The sequence below is a fragment of the Pseudomyrmex gracilis genome, unplaced genomic scaffold (genome assembly GCF_002006095.1).
Source record: "Pseudomyrmex gracilis isolate BER0280 unplaced genomic scaffold, ASM200609v1 scaffold_30, whole genome shotgun sequence".
Taxonomy (NCBI): domain Eukaryota; kingdom Metazoa; phylum Arthropoda; class Insecta; order Hymenoptera; family Formicidae; genus Pseudomyrmex; species Pseudomyrmex gracilis.
Window position 1 is genome coordinate 583260 of NW_018020614.1, and position 16262 is coordinate 599521.

At 37.5% G+C, this 16262-nt stretch overlaps 4 protein-coding genes across 5 annotated transcripts; 2 read left to right on the plus strand and 2 right to left on the minus strand.

Annotated features, from left to right (window-relative positions):
* The first annotated feature begins 205 nt into the window (after positions 1 to 205).
* On the plus strand, positions 206 to 2247 carry LOC109852490 (syntaxin-5). The gene is made up of 5 exons (XM_020423687.1): positions 206 to 799; positions 883 to 1139; positions 1353 to 1544; positions 1651 to 1772; positions 1855 to 2247. Exons 1-5 carry the CDS (start codon positions 424 to 426, stop codon positions 2012 to 2014), a joined length of 1107 nt encoding a protein of 368 aa, XP_020279276.1. The 5' UTR covers positions 206 to 423; the 3' UTR covers positions 2015 to 2247.
* Positions 2248 to 2977: 730 nt separating this feature from the next.
* LOC109852519 (transport and Golgi organization protein 1) lies at positions 2978 to 10371 on the minus strand. 2 transcript variants are annotated; one of them, XM_020423734.1, is made up of 17 exons: positions 10143 to 10371; positions 9897 to 10030; positions 7983 to 9693; positions 7742 to 7876; positions 7598 to 7662; positions 7379 to 7522; positions 7067 to 7183; positions 6899 to 6976; positions 6586 to 6810; positions 6210 to 6377; positions 5879 to 6101; positions 5601 to 5760; positions 5430 to 5519; positions 5182 to 5278; positions 4976 to 5099; positions 4051 to 4587; positions 2978 to 3523 (listed from the first exon to the last, which is right to left on the minus strand). In XM_020423734.1, exons 1-17 carry the CDS (start codon positions 10261 to 10263, stop codon positions 3468 to 3470), a joined length of 4185 nt encoding a protein of 1394 aa, XP_020279323.1. In that variant the 5' UTR covers positions 10264 to 10371; the 3' UTR covers positions 2978 to 3467. The 2 variants fall into 2 exon arrangements, with proteins under 2 accessions (XP_020279323.1, XP_020279324.1); XM_020423735.1 differs by lacking the exons at positions 2978 to 3523; positions 4051 to 4587 and adding an exon at positions 3777 to 3872.
* Positions 10372 to 10940: 569 nt separating this feature from the next.
* On the plus strand, positions 10941 to 14047 carry LOC109852531 (BTB/POZ domain-containing protein 6-A-like). Its single transcript, XM_020423758.1, has 2 exons — positions 10941 to 11135; positions 11665 to 14047. The coding sequence occupies exon 2, from the start codon at positions 11712 to 11714 to the stop codon at positions 12657 to 12659; it is 948 nt and encodes a 315-aa protein (XP_020279347.1). The 5' UTR covers positions 10941 to 11135; positions 11665 to 11711; the 3' UTR covers positions 12660 to 14047.
* A 106-nt stretch (positions 14048 to 14153) lies between these two features.
* LOC109852530 (dolichyl-diphosphooligosaccharide--protein glycosyltransferase 48 kDa subunit) lies at positions 14154 to 16257 on the minus strand. Its single transcript, XM_020423757.1, has 3 exons — positions 16051 to 16257; positions 15104 to 15730; positions 14154 to 15013 (listed from the first exon to the last, which is right to left on the minus strand). The coding sequence occupies exons 1-3, from the start codon at positions 16196 to 16198 to the stop codon at positions 14469 to 14471; spliced, it is 1320 nt and encodes a 439-aa protein (XP_020279346.1). The 5' UTR covers positions 16199 to 16257; the 3' UTR covers positions 14154 to 14468.
* Between the last annotated feature and the right edge of the window lie 5 nt (positions 16258 to 16262).

Consider the following 16262-nt stretch of genomic DNA (forward strand, 5'->3'; position numbering starts at 1 on the left):
CCGCTCTGCGAAACAACAAAAGTCTCGAAAATTATCGAAACTTATCGAATCGATGCGCGCGCACATAACGCGGAAAAGAACCGAATCAATCGATAAAGTAAGCTTTTTTATTCACCGAGTTGGTTCGTAAGTAAGCGCGCGGAATACCGATCGCGGCGCTCGCGAACGGAAACCCACAAGATGCGCTCGTAGCCGTTCTCTTTTTGATAAAAAAAAAAAGCAAAACTGACACTTGGCACTTTTACACGTCTGCTGAATCGTGACATATCCCGCTTGGTGTTCCCGATTGGTGTTGGGTGTCGAGAAATTATGCTATAGCAGACGCGCTCGTCAAAATCTCGCTGATGCGATTTCGAACCGCGTCTAGGTCGGGATTCTCGTGATATACGCGCACGTGGTAAAATCTGAAAGGAGGATGCTGCGATGTCAGCACGCAGACGTCACGTCGGTGGGAGCGAGGTAGAACGCGATTTTGCAGGCGCGAGATCATATGGTTCGTTGTATCGTCACGATGACGACAACGCGGCGGGCAGATTGTTGAGCGAGGAAAACGTCGACCTGTCAAACGAACGATCCGCAACAACGATGACCATGACGTCTCGCGACAGAACCAACGAATTCGTCAACGCGATCCGCTCGATGCAGAGCCGAGCCATCACCACGCAAACCACCATGGTGAACCAGAAGAATCCGCTTCGCAGGCACCAAGTGCAGAGTTATTCGAATTTTATGATGATCGCCAAGAATATTAGCAAAAATATCGCCAGCACGTATACCAAACTGGATAAACTCGCTTTATGTAAGGATTCAGTGTGTGTGCGAATCCGGTCGAAAAAATGCGAAATATGTTACGTTGTGTGTAATATTAATTTTATGTTTCAGTGGCCAAGAAAAAGTCCATATTCAATGACAGACAGACGGAAATCGACGAGCTTACGACTATTATAAAAACGGATCTGAAGAGTTTGAACAATCAAATTGGAAAGTTGCAAGATCTCGGGAAGAGCCAAAGAGAATTTTTCGGTTCTTCTCAGAGTCGTCACATTGCTTCGCATTCCTCCTCGATTGTGATGACGTTACAATCAAAACTGGCAAACATGTCTAATCACTTTAAAAGTGTTTTGGAAGTTCGTTCTGAGGTTTGTATTGTATTTATGTATGTAAATTAAAAGAATTAGAAGCCACACATGTGCATACATATGTGTATACATATTTGTTGGCATTTTATATTTTGCTGCTAATGGATTTGCACAGTTGATTAATGTTAATGAGAAAAAGAAAGTGTATGTAATAATTGTGAAAATTTATAGAAAAATAGATACAGTTTTATGTTAATGTACAAATTTATACAGAATATGAGGGAAGAACAGAGCAGAAGACAGCAATTTACTCAAGGGTCTCTGTCCACCATGCTTCCCCCAAGTGTTGTTTCGGGTCGACAAGGTTCTTTGTTACTGCAAGAAGAAGCTTCTAGTAATTCAGTGATGGAACCAATAATGAACCATCAGTTAACAACTATGCAACAAGCTATACAAGATGACACAGTAAGTGGAAACAAAAAAGCATTATTGAAGAAGATCCATTGTTATAACAATGTCAACCATTCAAGTCGATCTTTACATCATACATATGCATGTTTGTATTTTCAAGGATGCGTACGTTCAATCAAGAACTGAAACAATGCAGAATATAGAATCCACTATAGTTGAATTAGGTGGCATTTTCCAACAATTGGCGCATATGGTTAAAGAGCAAGAAGAAATGGTTGAAAGGTAAAGTTACTTTAAAACATTATCTTCTACATATAAATATTATTTACGCATAAATATTGAATTTCTTATGATTGCTTCACAGAATAGACAGCAACATAGAGGAAACCGAAATGAATGTGGTAGCGGCACACACCGAGATATTAAAATACTTTCAATCTGTGACGGGCAATAGATGGCTGATGATCAAAATATTCGGGGTTCTGATATTTTTCTTCATATTTTTTATAGTGTTCTTGTCATAACTACACACAAAAATAATTGTTCATATATATCATTACTTCATCATCCATATCCGTTATTTGTGATAGAGTTGCAAAAAAAAAAGGATTTTTACAAGGCTACGACACATGTAACATAGACTAAATGAGAGATATTCTGTGCATTCCTGTTTCCTTCAATTGTGAATATTGTAAGTACTGTTTAAATACAATTTATATGTATATATATAATATATGTATATATGTTATATATATATATATATATATACATATTATATATACATATTATATTATATATACATATATATAACGCGTCGCGCATGTTGCTGAATATAAATTGTAAAAAAGAAATCTTTCTATAATAATAAATAAGTAAAATTTATATAAAGCAAATAGTTTCATGTTTGAAAACTATAAATTGTTTTTGTCTAACGATAAAATTTCGGATGAAATACACACCAAATCATAATAAATTACAATTTATTTCAATTTTTAAAACCATATAACAGTTGTATTTTTGATTCTCTACAATGGGTTATAAGAATTGTATTACAATATTCCTTTATCCGCTAGTATATACTCGAGCATCTGATGTTTAGAGTATGCGCATGTTATTATCAGAAAAATGTATGTATAATTTTACCTACAAGTGTGTATTGTGTGCCTTTCAAGTTTTCTTTCCCTTTTTTTTTGTTGCACACAATTCAATTAAAACGTATAAATATTTTTTACAGTACGAAGTTTTTACAAATAATTCATCACATATATATATATAATATATATATATGTATATATATTATACATAATATACTCCATTTCTCAGAATAATACAAAAGAGTCGTCACGTTATACTATTTTACACGATATATAATTAACGATAAGTTGCTTTCCCTAAACAGTGTGAAAATAATATGAAATTGAAACAATACTTTGCATTTTATCATATATAATAATCACAGACGTAAGAACGCGCGCTGACAGACGTGATTTTTTTTTTTTTTTTTTTTGTCTACTGAATCAATTTGACATTGACACAAAAAGATCGAGCTACCCGTCGAACAGCCATTATAATGGTTTTTATAAATGTCAGAAGCAAGAAATGACACAATTCTTGCGTTCTATAGCTTTATACTAATACTTCAGTTTTTTGCCTAGATAGTTAATATCATCATCATACTCGAAAGTGTAAAATATGCCGGAAACTCAGTTACAGCGAAGAGCGGAATTTCTGGCATATTTTACAGATGTTTTGTTACAGAATTACGAAAATATCTGTGTTATAAGGAAAACTAAGAAATATAAAGCTACAGGCCGCACTGATGTTAAAGACGGTTCGACAGGTGACGCTTAACGTAAAAACATTGCAGCATCAGATATTCATATTTACTTGAAATTCTTATACAATGAGTCCGTCACTGTTACAGTGATAGATTTGGCCTTTGTACAAGTATGAAATATGAATAGCATGGTACAAAACTTAAACTTTCCCGTGATGTGCCTTGTCTAATGATTCTCCTGAAGAATGTAACGAACCTGTAAATAAGGTATTTTTATTATATAAGTAAATTACATACCTTTAATTAGTTTTTAGAATTATTATGAAAGAGAGAGAGAGAGAGAGAGAGAAAAAGAAAGAGACGTAAAGTATATACGCGCGAGCGAGAAATATATTAACACATTACAAATTATAGAAAAAGAGACAGAAGAGAGAGAAATAAGTAGTTTTTACCGAAATTATATATATACACACACATATACGTATATATATATATATGTATATATATATATATATGCAGATATATATAATCTATTCGCATCTATTTGGGATTATTTCCTTCCATAGTATTCCAAAATTGTCTCACTTTAGAGAAACGTTTGCGTCCTTGCATGCACAAAAAACAAAAACAGACAGACAGTAATAACAACAAAAACAGATTAGTTCTTTGAACAGACGGAAGCGGAAAGTTAGATATTTATAACAATGTGTGCGACATCCAAGTAAAAGAACATGTAGTGACACGTGTTACTCTCAATCACGTGATTGTTTTTCTTTTACAAACCTTTGTGATTGCGTGCACGCTGCTCTCGTTGATGAGGATGGAAACCAGAATTGCGCGGGAGCGGCAGTGATTTTTCCCCCCATGGATGCGTCGTTCCGAGGGGTGGTGGAGGAGGTAATATAGAGCCGGGTGGAGGAGGAGGTGGGATGTGGTCACCGCCAAAGGAAGGAGGAGGCGGCGGTGATCTGTGACGGCCGAACGGAGGAAGTAAATGCGGCGGAGACATCAGCAGCGGCGGAGAACCGGCGTTCTCGTACCTGTCGCCGGAAGCGGGAGGGGGATGCAATGGTGGCAACGGCGGCGGGGGTGATGATAATCGGCCGCCCAGAGGTGGAGGACGTTGACTGATGTCGTAAGGTGGTAAACCGGGCGGGACTGGTGGCAGAGGCGGCATGTATGGCGTGAAACAAGGTAGATAGTAAGGTGGCGGGGGCGGTGGAACAGTCGAGGAACCGCTAAACATTACGGGAGAACCGGACGTTTCCGCTCCGATAAACAACGACGGCGAGGTCGTTGTGTCTCCATTCGCTTCCAGGCCTGTGTTCGGAAATTAATTCAAAAAACTAGAAAGTCTCGAAATTATAGTGGCAATAACTCGCGTTATCCACCAGTTTGCAGATGAACCCGAACATTTCTGACGCGCTAATTGTCTGAGAGGATAATATTAGTAAAAATTTGAACTACTCTCTCTAAGAAACTACTACCTTACTCTCGCTATTCTACTGATTGCAACATTACTGTACATTGTGATCTTCATAAGATTTTTACGAATTATACGTACATTTTTTTTACGAAAAGTAACGAATACACGTGTTTCTAATTATACAGTTTGACTCAAACTAGGTATTGTGCTAGAAATTTCTCTTTACTGAATTTCTTATCAAATACGTAAACACATGATGAGATTTTTTACGAAAATACTTACGATGCAACTTCGCCTCGGCATCGGAATCGTTTAAATTCTTTTCTACCAGTGTGAGGCGATTACGTAACTGACCAGCTTCGGCTTTCGATTCTACCAAACGGCGCTCGTTCTGCCGGGCAGCAATCTTATGAAGAAAAAAGATTTCACGTAAGAATTTTCACAAACTAACATATACAATTCGAACACTAGCATACAAACACACATACCCATTGTTCATGCGCTTTCTTATCCAAGGCAGATATTTGATTCTTGTATTCTCTTTCCTGATCGACGATTTCTCGTTTTAACATTTCTATTTGTTGTCTAAAATAAAAACTTTCTTAAAAAACTGTTAAAGTAAACAAATCGAAGTACGTATTAACGTTTGGATCCCACTTGGTCCTTTTTTTTGACATACTTATTTGATTCCCATTTCTAAGCCACACAATTCTACTCTGACAAATTTTGTACTTACTTATAACCTTGTATCTCATTTTGCATCGTGTGTATTCTTTCGACTGTCGAGACAACTTCTCCTTGTTTCTCTAACCAGATAGCCTCTTCCCTAGAAGAATTATTTGCAATGTGTTAAATCACTCAGTTGAGGGCGCAACGCAGTTTTTTTAATTAAAAAATTAATCCTCACTTCTGGCGCTCATTTTCTTTCTCTTGGAAGAACTTCGTTAACACTTCGAGCCGTGTTTCCGCATCTTTTTTGTCTTTCTCAGCTATTTTACACTGATTCTCAGCCATTTTACATTGATCGCTTAGCGCAACTATCTCCTCCTTAACAAGCTGCATGTGTTCTGCAATATAGAAATATATATCTTTAGTGCGACAAAATTTAATTTCTCATCAAGAGTCTTCATTATGACAGACAAAATTTAAGCTGGTTGTTATTTTCAAAAAAAAAAAAAAAAATACCTTCTAATAATTGATGAGCGCCCTCGACGTCGTTTAATCGCATTTTTAATTCGTCCCTTTCGTCGCGCAGCAACGCCGCCTCGGTCTTAACGCGAGACACGTCGTACAACTTTTCCAAATCCAAGTTGTTTGACTTGATTTGACTGATCATTTCCGTCAGTTCTTTCATTTCTATTTCTTTCGCTTTCAACTCCTTGTACAACGACGATTTTTCAATACTTAGCTGAAAACAAATATTTTCTAGATTCATATGTCTTTCTCCGAAGTTATACACACAACTTTTGCAACAAGTGATTTTTTTCTAAAGAGAAAGAGAACACTCCAAACTTACTCCATTAACTTGCTCCTCTAAATCGTGTATTTTATCCGTTAGTGTTTCTTCTATGTTATTCATGAGTTCACTCTGAGTCGCCAGTTTATTCTGCGTTTCTGAAAGTTTTATCTCAAGTGCGTTACACTTTCTCTTAAAAGAAGCGAGCTCCGTAGATAGGCTTTCGATCTGCAACAAAATATACATCTCTTTTATTTATCCCCAGTTGTTTACGTAAAAATTTATCTGTTAACCATTAAAAGCAAATAAATGAGAAAAACTAAAAATTGTAAATAAAAGGACGAAAAGTATTTTCTTGAAATCAAAATAAAAAAGAAACTTATCTACGTATAAATATTTTACGTGCGCAAATAAAGTGAGCAAATTGAACTTTTACCTCTTGAGCTTTAAGATTCAACGCGTTTGATAGGGATTCGTTTGCAGTTTGTTGAGCATCTAATCGTGCTTGCAAATCTTCGATCGACTTAGCCAATGGACTGACTTCATTGTTCGACGATATAACTGCGCTTAACATCTTCTCAAGTTCCAATCCAGCTTCTGTTGCATTTTCCAAATCCTTCTCCAACATGGCCACTTGTTCTTCCAACTCTGTCCTCATGATCTACAAGAGAGAAAGATTCGCATGTAGGAGAATATAATATTTTTATAACTTGTACGCGTATATAAACAAACAATAGCTGCACATATACCTGTGACGCTTCTAATTCAGCTTTCAGCGACGCAACCATCTCGTTAGAACCGAGTGAATCATCTGTGAGCCAATTCAACTGAAATATTTATATTTTAGCACAATGACGTATATATTCCAATTTAAATAACAAAAAAAAAAAAAAATGGTTCGGAATTAATTTGCTCACCTTCTTCTCGGTGGTCTTCAGATTTTCGCTAAGTACCTCGCACTCTTTTGTCGAGACCAAAAGTTTTTTCTCGAGTTCGTTGATTCTCGCTATGAGTTGCCCGTCTCTCCTTGTATTCTGCTCGACGGAATTTTTAAAAGAAAAAAAATTTGTCAACAAAGTTTACTTGTGTGCAATCATCTTGACTTAATTTACTTAATTGTGTTTTTGACTATCACAGTGTTCGTCACGAAACGTTACAGTATATCATGTGTAATCAGAGCGATCATTTTACGATCTTGTTATGTAAAAGTAGAATATCATATTATGTACCTCAATGTAATAATATCCGAGAGTAAAGACGAGTGTTGTGAAAGCTGTTACGCACAGATATATCAATGTTTTCCAATAATTGTAATCCAAGTTTGTTACGTTCACTCCGAAGTCATCTTCTTCAACCTTAGATTCTTCCACGTGCTGTAGATTATCATGTACATTAAGTAAATCAGTTGGAATATGATTATCACGAAAATATAATTCTGTGAGACTTACTTGTTCTGGCAACTCGGTTGCTATACTTTCAGTTGTACACTTGTCATCGAGCAAACAAGCTTCATCTGAAATTGAGCAAAACTATTGTCATTGTACATGTTTAAGAAAAGCAGCATTATACATTTAGACAGCAACAGTTCACACCTTGATCTACAGATACAGATTTTGATTCTAATCTCTCAGCATCATCTTCGTCTTTATACGCAACCTTCTCCTCTCTGTGATCATCATGAAGCAAGGTTTCTTCATTTTTCACAGAGCTGACTATTTGACTCTCAACTAAACATACAAAGCGTCTAAATTTAGACATACCTATATGCTACACTTGATATCATTTAATTTAAAGTTTTTCCATATCATTAATCGTTTCGTTAATTTAACTTACTGTCTGTACGTTCCGAGTCTCCTTCAATGTTGAATAAATTTTGATTCTGAGGATCCTGATTGAAAGTCGTTGTTTTCTCCGAGATCACACTCTCGTGACTAGAATCTACGGATCGCTCCACACTGCTGAACTTCGTGCCGTCGGAGAACTCGTTCGGTTGTTTAGGAACATTGTCAGAGATAGATTCGGTAATTAAATTATCGTTTTTATTTACATTGGTATGTACAATTACGTTTTCGTTTGGCTGGCTATTCGCGGCGCTATGACTCAATGTCTCGTCCGCAATCTCTGTATTCTCCTCAACGGTGTGACTCTCAGGAAGTGACTCAATTTTGTTACTTTCCGTGGTTTCCTCAAGAGACGAAAATTTGTTAATTTCTGGAACTTTATCAATATTTTGTGGTAGCTTCTGGTCAATGTCATTACTCTTCTGATCAGTGCCACTTTCTTCCGTTACAGTTTCTCGAGTATCTGAAACGATCGATTCTTCTACAATACTACCTGTAATTTGTTTCTCATTTACTTCCTGTACTTGAATATTCACGTGACTATTATCGGTTTTCGCAAAAGTTGAAGTATCATTTGAAATCAAAGCCGGTTCGTTAGAGTGCTTATCAGCATCTACATGTAAAAAATTATCAGAAGGCACATTGCTTGAAGATTCAGTAGTTTCCGATGGAACTGAAGATGCTTCTTTATCTACATTCTCGTGTTTGACTTCTTGCTCTATCTCTACTTTCTCTTTGTTTGTAAAATCTGAATCAAGATTTGTATCTACCTCTTGAACAGTTGGAATTGTGTCAGTTACATCTTCACTTTTATCTTTTGCTACTTCCTTTGGTGAATTGTTCTCTGTGGTAACTTCAGTGGCAGGTAAACTGCTATCGCTGCTTTGAGTATCTTCCGCAGTTGTATCGGAACTAGACAACATTTTGAACGTGTTGGTCAGTGACGCAAATATACCTTCATTTTTCGCACTGTCTTCTGTAACTTCTTCTTTCTTATCTTCCGCTATACTTTCCTCAGCATTGTTATCCGATTTTTCTTCCTGTTCCGCAATCTCAGACGGTTCATCTTCTACAGACTTGCTGTTCCCATTAAGTGTTAAAATATCATCTTTACTTTCTGTACTCAAAATTGCATCTTCTATTGCTTCTGAACTTTCTAAGTGTACTTCACTACTGTCCTCTTCAGCAGTATTCGTTGTTTTAATTACTTCAATACTAGCATCTTCTGCGTCTGCTTGAAATTCTTTATCATTGACAAATGAATTCTTGTTAGACAATGGTTCATTGTGACTAGTATCTGTTTTAGTATCAGTAACTGATTCTAAAACAGCATCTTGTTCATTCGCTAATCTGTTAGGCTGTGCAACATCGGATACAGAACTGGACGATACAGATGGCACGTCCATATAAACTGTAGTACCATCTATTACTTCGTAGGGAGATAATGTGCTGTCCGGATTGATCGCCTTTGATTCCTGATCGCCATTTTCGTCTACGGATTTGATCGATGATGTCTCTTTATTGTTTAGCGCCTCATCTTTCAATGGAGGATGTGGTTTTTCTATTGAATCAAGTGTGGTGGTTTGTACTTTGTTTACCTCGCCAGTAAACTTATAAACAGGCACTTCGTATGACAATTTATGTTGCAAGACTTTGTATTCTTTTAAAAATGTTTTTGGTACAAATCCACGTTTACCGCTTATCTATGATTAAAAAAATTCAGAGATTCATATACACATAGAGAAAATATCTTGTTATAATATTTAAAAAAAAAACATCAATCTGTACACGACATGTATGTGTACAAGTAAACATTTAAAATGCATACAAATGTAAAAATATTATCGGTAGAAATACAGTATGTTTAATAAATGCTCAATACAGATATATAGCGTGTAAAACATACCTCGACACCCCACAAATCCGTTCTCTTTCCAGCCCCCTTACTAAAAACTTTAACATCTACATTAAGGCCAAACGCCATCAACTCGGGATCAATCGGTCTGTAAGAGAGTATAGTCCTGGCCATTGAAATGGGTTCTGAATAACAAAACAAGCAACAAAATTTGTAACGCATATGCGATTGGGAATGACAAATGGAAAAAACGTGTTATATGGAGAGTTTAGTGGCATAGTGTAGGGCTTCACTTACTCGAGCAATCGGGGTCATAACATAATTGTTTGTCGGACAGTGCGGCCAGGCATTGCGTTATCGTGCATAGAATTATTGCGAGGAGCGAAAACACGTGTGCAATTCGGATTATTTTCATCATATTTTCACTATTGCAAAGTTCCACATCACTACCAATCACTAGCGACCACCACTAACTCCGAAGGGGGGGGACACACGGACACACGAGTACGTAGGCACGTCAGCGCGACTCACGGTTTTGTTAAAACCATAGACGTATAATATATAGACTGCGCGTTCCCTACCTTTGCCATGTTAAGAAAATGTCTTCAACGTTGAGAGAGAGACAGCTGGTGTTGAATAGTAGCCTCATCTTAGTCTAGCAAAGTAGTGAGGTAAGTGATAGACAGAGAAAGAGTTACTATTCAAAGTATGTTGTCTCTCTCAACGTTGAAGACATCTTTTCAGCCAAACGCGCANTCTATATATTATACGTCTATGGTTAAAACCGGACAACGGAGTACGCGCAGAGAGAAGCCTGAGAGCGACCTCCGTGGACGCGCGTTTCTCATCCTTTTTCGCCCCAGAGCGCTACGATGTCCACATTTTGCGCACGTGAACTACACGAGCCAATTCGTGCTGCAGCGAATGAAAAACGCTAGCTTTTCGCGATTGAGAAATAGTAATCAACTTGATGCTCGCAACCAATCACATTTGTCAATTCGGACAATTGAATGGGACATTGTGGAGCCGGCCAGCTCGGTCGACTACTACTACGCTCGTGGTGGGGATTGTTGCCCAACCAAAACTTGTTTCATTCATCAGCTGCAGTACCAGCGTAATTCTTGTAGGAGCAGAAGCAAGTAGGAGTGTCCGAAAGTTTCGGAGCATCTTCGAAATTTCGAGAAAGTTTTTTTGTTTCCTTAGAAAAACGTGCTTTTGCTTCTCCAGAGCGTAGGAATTTCTTGCGCGTTGCTATTTACACATAACGGCCTGTACTCTATTTGAAAATAGGTGAGTATCTTATTTGCACACACGCGACCACGTGCGTTGTCTCGGATAATGCGTGTACGGATGTAATTTTTTTAATGATGCGAGTCAATGATTATTTGCTTACTTTATTTATAAAATTTATTACAACAAATTGAAATTCCAATTGACCGAGAACGTTTCTGACTCGCGCGACAGTAATGGCTCCTGCACACAGAACGCGACGCTTGGCAATGTTTGCCGCACGTCTCTCAAGTTAATAATTAGGAAATAACGCGATCAATCATCTCGTTTTTTTTTCGAGAGCATATGCTATTTATTTTCAAAGAAACGAGTCGTTAATGTATGACCACTGCGTTATTTTCTTTAACCAATTTTTCGACCGCGTGGCGAGCGTTGATGTTGTGTGCAATAGCCATAAAACAAAGTTTTTCATTGAAGCATTTTTTTTTTTTTCAATTAGAAGCGTCATTTAAAATCTAAAAAATTGATCTGCCTTATGTTTTCCACATATTTCCAAGTTCACTTGAATAACTCTCTGTTTCTTTCACAGTGGGAGGTGTATATACACAAATATCTAGTTACTGCATTGTGTGCAATATGGAGTCTCCTCTTGACTGTTGGAGCATAGACAAGCTCTTGGGACATGGTGAGGTACTGTTGAAGACTGGACAGTGGTCAGATTGCCAGTTTGTTCTAGGAGAAGAACCTCAGCAGGAAATTGTTAAATGTCACAAAGTGTATCTGGCAAAGTTCAGTCCAGTATTTGAGGCCATGTTCTTTGGTGTCATGGCTGAGACAAGTAGTTTGATACCAATAAAAGATATACAGCCTGAGGTGTTCAAGATCTTTTTGAAGTACATGTACACAGACAAAGTCGAGTTGGACTCTTTGGAGTTGGCTTTTGAATTATGTTACTGCGCTCAAAAATACATAGTGACGTTGCTGGTGGAAGAATGTATGAAATATGTGCATTCCAAAATCTTGCCGGAGAATGCCTGCAGGATATACGAATTCGCCAGGCTTTTCGACGATTCCGTAATAATGGACAAGTGTATGTACGTCATACGCACGAATACGGTGACGATATTCAGGGATCCAAGCTGGGAAGATGTGCAATTGACTACAGTTCTCACGATTTTGGAGCAGAACGAGTTGCAAATCAGTTCGGAGATAGAATTATTTCGTGCGGTGGAGCGATGGGCGAAATCAGAATGTCGTAGAAAGTCTCTCGATCCGACCAATGAAAAGTCGATGAAGTCTGTTGTCGGAAATGCGCTTTCTAAAATAAGATTTTTGAGTTTGACCGCACAAGAATTCGCAAATGGTCCTGGCGTGTCGCCTCTGCTCACAAGGGACGAATCCTCCGTGATATTTGCGAATATATTGAAGCAGGAAAAGTTTCAGCCATTTACGTCTAATAAGTATCAGAAACAATACGCAATATTTCCCCATAAGCAGAAAAACCAACAGTATTATCCTTGTTACAAGCAAAAATTCGTTGCCATTGCCTACCATGGCCAAAAAAATATAGGATATAGAAGATGAATATATTATGTTTAGTATATAGTAACACACAAAATATCTGTTCGAGGATCAATACGAATAGAGCAATCAATGACTGTTTTAAATGTAAGTAACACAGATTGCAATTTAAACAATGAATCGATTGCAAGAGTTATATGTATATATTTGCAATGATTATTAATTTGTGATATATTAATACATAATCAATTAATTTGTGATATATTAATACATAATCAATGATGACGCGACATATTGCGCGCATACATTGATATGTATTATGCCTTTTTACCGTCCGGGATGAAGTTAAGCGTTGTGATTGTTTTCCACATGTTTCTTCGACAGTGGAAAAAGAAATACTCAGTCTGCCTTTCCTGCTCAATATTAGTACAAATATCTTTATGTTAAAAAAAGAAAAAAAATTGTAAGATTTTGTACAGGATGCTAAGTAACTCAGCCTAAAGACTGCCCTTATAAATGACTTTTTGTAAATCTGCAAGAAGCAATAATTCGGCTAATAGTAAGAGATACATTACACGAATTTTTTTATTTGAATTTTACATCTGATGCTTGATTTGTGTAGAAAAAAATCACAAATTGTGTTGAAAGAAATCAGTCGCTATTGCGGAAAATAAAACATGATCAGAAATCGAATGTCCGAATGTCTGCACTTATTAGCCGTGTTATTATTACTTGTAGGTGATTTAACACTGTAAGTTTTTGTATAAAAATATTTGAGCACAACCAAAGATCTTCATATTTTCTGTGAAAATAGGTTATTTTCGCTAATATGCAGTTTGATCGAATACAGATTTTTTATAGTTTCATAATCTTTATTGTCTATTTTTTTTATTGACGAGAATCCGAACATGGGCTCAAAACGTTTATTGTATTGATTATATTGATTAAACAATTTTTTTGTACTCAAAACTGTATTTTGTCTTTTTTCATGTTTAGATTATTAAGAATCTATCTACTTTTATCTGTGATTTTTTATACTATGTATTTGCGGGAAAAAAATCATTTCCTTTAAATACCCCGTATCAGAGTTATTTTCTGACTTGGATACTAAATCAATAAATTTATTGCATGTAAAAGTTTATTTAGGAAAACAACATGATACAAAATATTACTGAATTATTTATTTAATTGACATTTTTGACATGTTTATGAAAGATATCGAATCACACAACAATTTTATTATATATTTAATGAACTGTGTGCAAATATATTAATAAACAATTATATTCGTAAATAAAATTTTGCAAAATTGAAAGAAATTTCTTAGAAATCACAAAACAACGAATACATAAAAATAATTTTACTAAAATTCTTATCTTTGTCTACATTTAAGGAGGAATAGAGAAAAGAGAATAAAGCATTTTTGTAGCGCGACCTTATCCAAGTTTACAGTACAAGAATATACGGTAGTTCACTCGCGAGCTTTCTCTCAAGATTTTTAAAAAAAAGTAACCATCATTCTCAACAAGAAAAACCACAATTATAACGAACTTGTAATATACTTACAATATATACTATTTTATTCTCTTATACGTAACGTACATGTACAAAATAAAAACTTCTATTTGCTTTTTACAGCTTTCAATTAAGTTATTCAGTTGAGTGCGCTGGTACGGAGAAAATATATTACTATCAAATGTCAAACTTGCGGACTCAGTGCGCATTACGTATTATTCACACTTACTTTCGCGGATTTTTTCAATTTGCATGTTTTTCCAAAGCAAAGAGACGCAACGCTATGCACTTTTATTTCGATAATATGATCCGCGAAGGAAAAAAAAGAGAAATGAAGAACGACACTGTTCGTGCACATCATTCGGATTTAACCTTTGCGTCCTCCTTGTAATGCAAGAATACAAGCGAGAACAGGAACACGCCACCCATCATGGAGAACGCGCTCACGTAGTACGGGAATGCGCTCGGTATGAAGCGTTCGTACTGTGTGTGCTGCAGCGGACGAACGGAGACCTGCGTGGTGCTGTAGAGATGCGTCAATCCGATGCGCGTATAATCCACTTTAAACTGATATACACCGTATACGTCGGGGATCTTGAATCTGCCTTCGTAACGGCCGTTTCCTACCGGCTTCATGGTCATGCGTACAAACGGATCGATACGCACAAACTCCAACTGCAAATCATTCGTCTCGTAGGGTATCCACTTGCCGTCCAACAGCCGCTCGACCTCGATCGAGTAGACCACGTCGTCCATGATTGTGTACGCGGCAGGCGGTTCTGTCTCGCCGACTCGGTGATGGTGAACGGACGACACGCGTATCACGCCGTTTTCCTTGAACACCCACTGCGCCATTGCCTTGGCCACAACTTGGTTGCCGGATTTCTCATACTTCTGACCACCTGCAATCGATTAAATTTTAAACAAATGTGTTACAAAAAAACACTTTGAAGAATTAACACAAACATGTTTTATTGTGTTATTTATTATACCTTGTCCTTTTTGAACTGGACTGGTGAATGCTTCGTCGCTGAAGAAAAATAGCGAACCCGAGAACAGAACTCGCGCGTTATTTCTGGCCTGAAGGGCTGCTATAAGCAACGTATTTTTGCCAACGCTGTGCGGATATTCTTTGACCGGGTGGTCAGGATTGTAAGTGTAAGCCGAACTGGACGCTGACAGTAAGCGTAAAATTAAAGGATTGTCCGCGTCAGCAATCAGCCCGGTTCCTTGATACAGTAACGGAGGAACATCCTTGCTTCCGATAATAACCGGAGCGTCTATCAGATTCACCGAATCCGCTACTATAGTGGTGTGCTGACCGCTGTCGGAAACGTCGTAATTCATGTGATCGATAACGGCGGAGCCCTCTTCGTCTATTTCCAAGCCGCATTCGGACGCTAATTCGTGCAGAGCATCACCGGATTGTGAGGAGCCAGCGACCAGAACGTTCCCACCTCCGTCTATAAATTCCGTTATCGCTTCCACGCTCAGAGCACCGCCGAACTCTTCGACCGTTGGTGCGAATATTATCAGATGTTCGTACAAGTATTCACCGTATTTGGAAAGTTGCAAATTTGCGTCATCAGCCAGCTTGTAGGTCAACGCGTAGCCACTATCTGCAACATGATTTTAAAATTCACCAAAGAGACATAAAACATACATTTTTAAGTATCTTAAAAGTAGCGAACAATCTACTTGACAGGAGAGACTGAAGTACATCAAAACATTTCTTCTTATTGACTGATAATGTTTACAGACACAGCTGGAGTTTTGTATTTAAATTGATATTATTGATATTACGATTGATATTATTGACATATTTGGAAAATTTCGGGAAATGTTGTCAAAAAAAATCGCTCGGAGCGATCGAAGTATCAGCGATATCACTGATGATCAGTGTAAACAGAAGGGTGAGAATGTTATCACAGGAAATTACCTTGCAACGTTTTGAAGAACATGGAGTGGCTCTCCTTGATCGCGAGATTGTCGAGCAAGACGAGGGTCGGGCCGCCGGCGTTCGCGCCGGCGAACGCCAAAAGCAGGCAGAATAACCTATTCAAAAACTTCATTGTAATCGACACCATCCTGATCGAATTCGACTCGGAATCTCGCCACCGCTCGCGGTTTGCCACGAGACAGTTCAGCCGG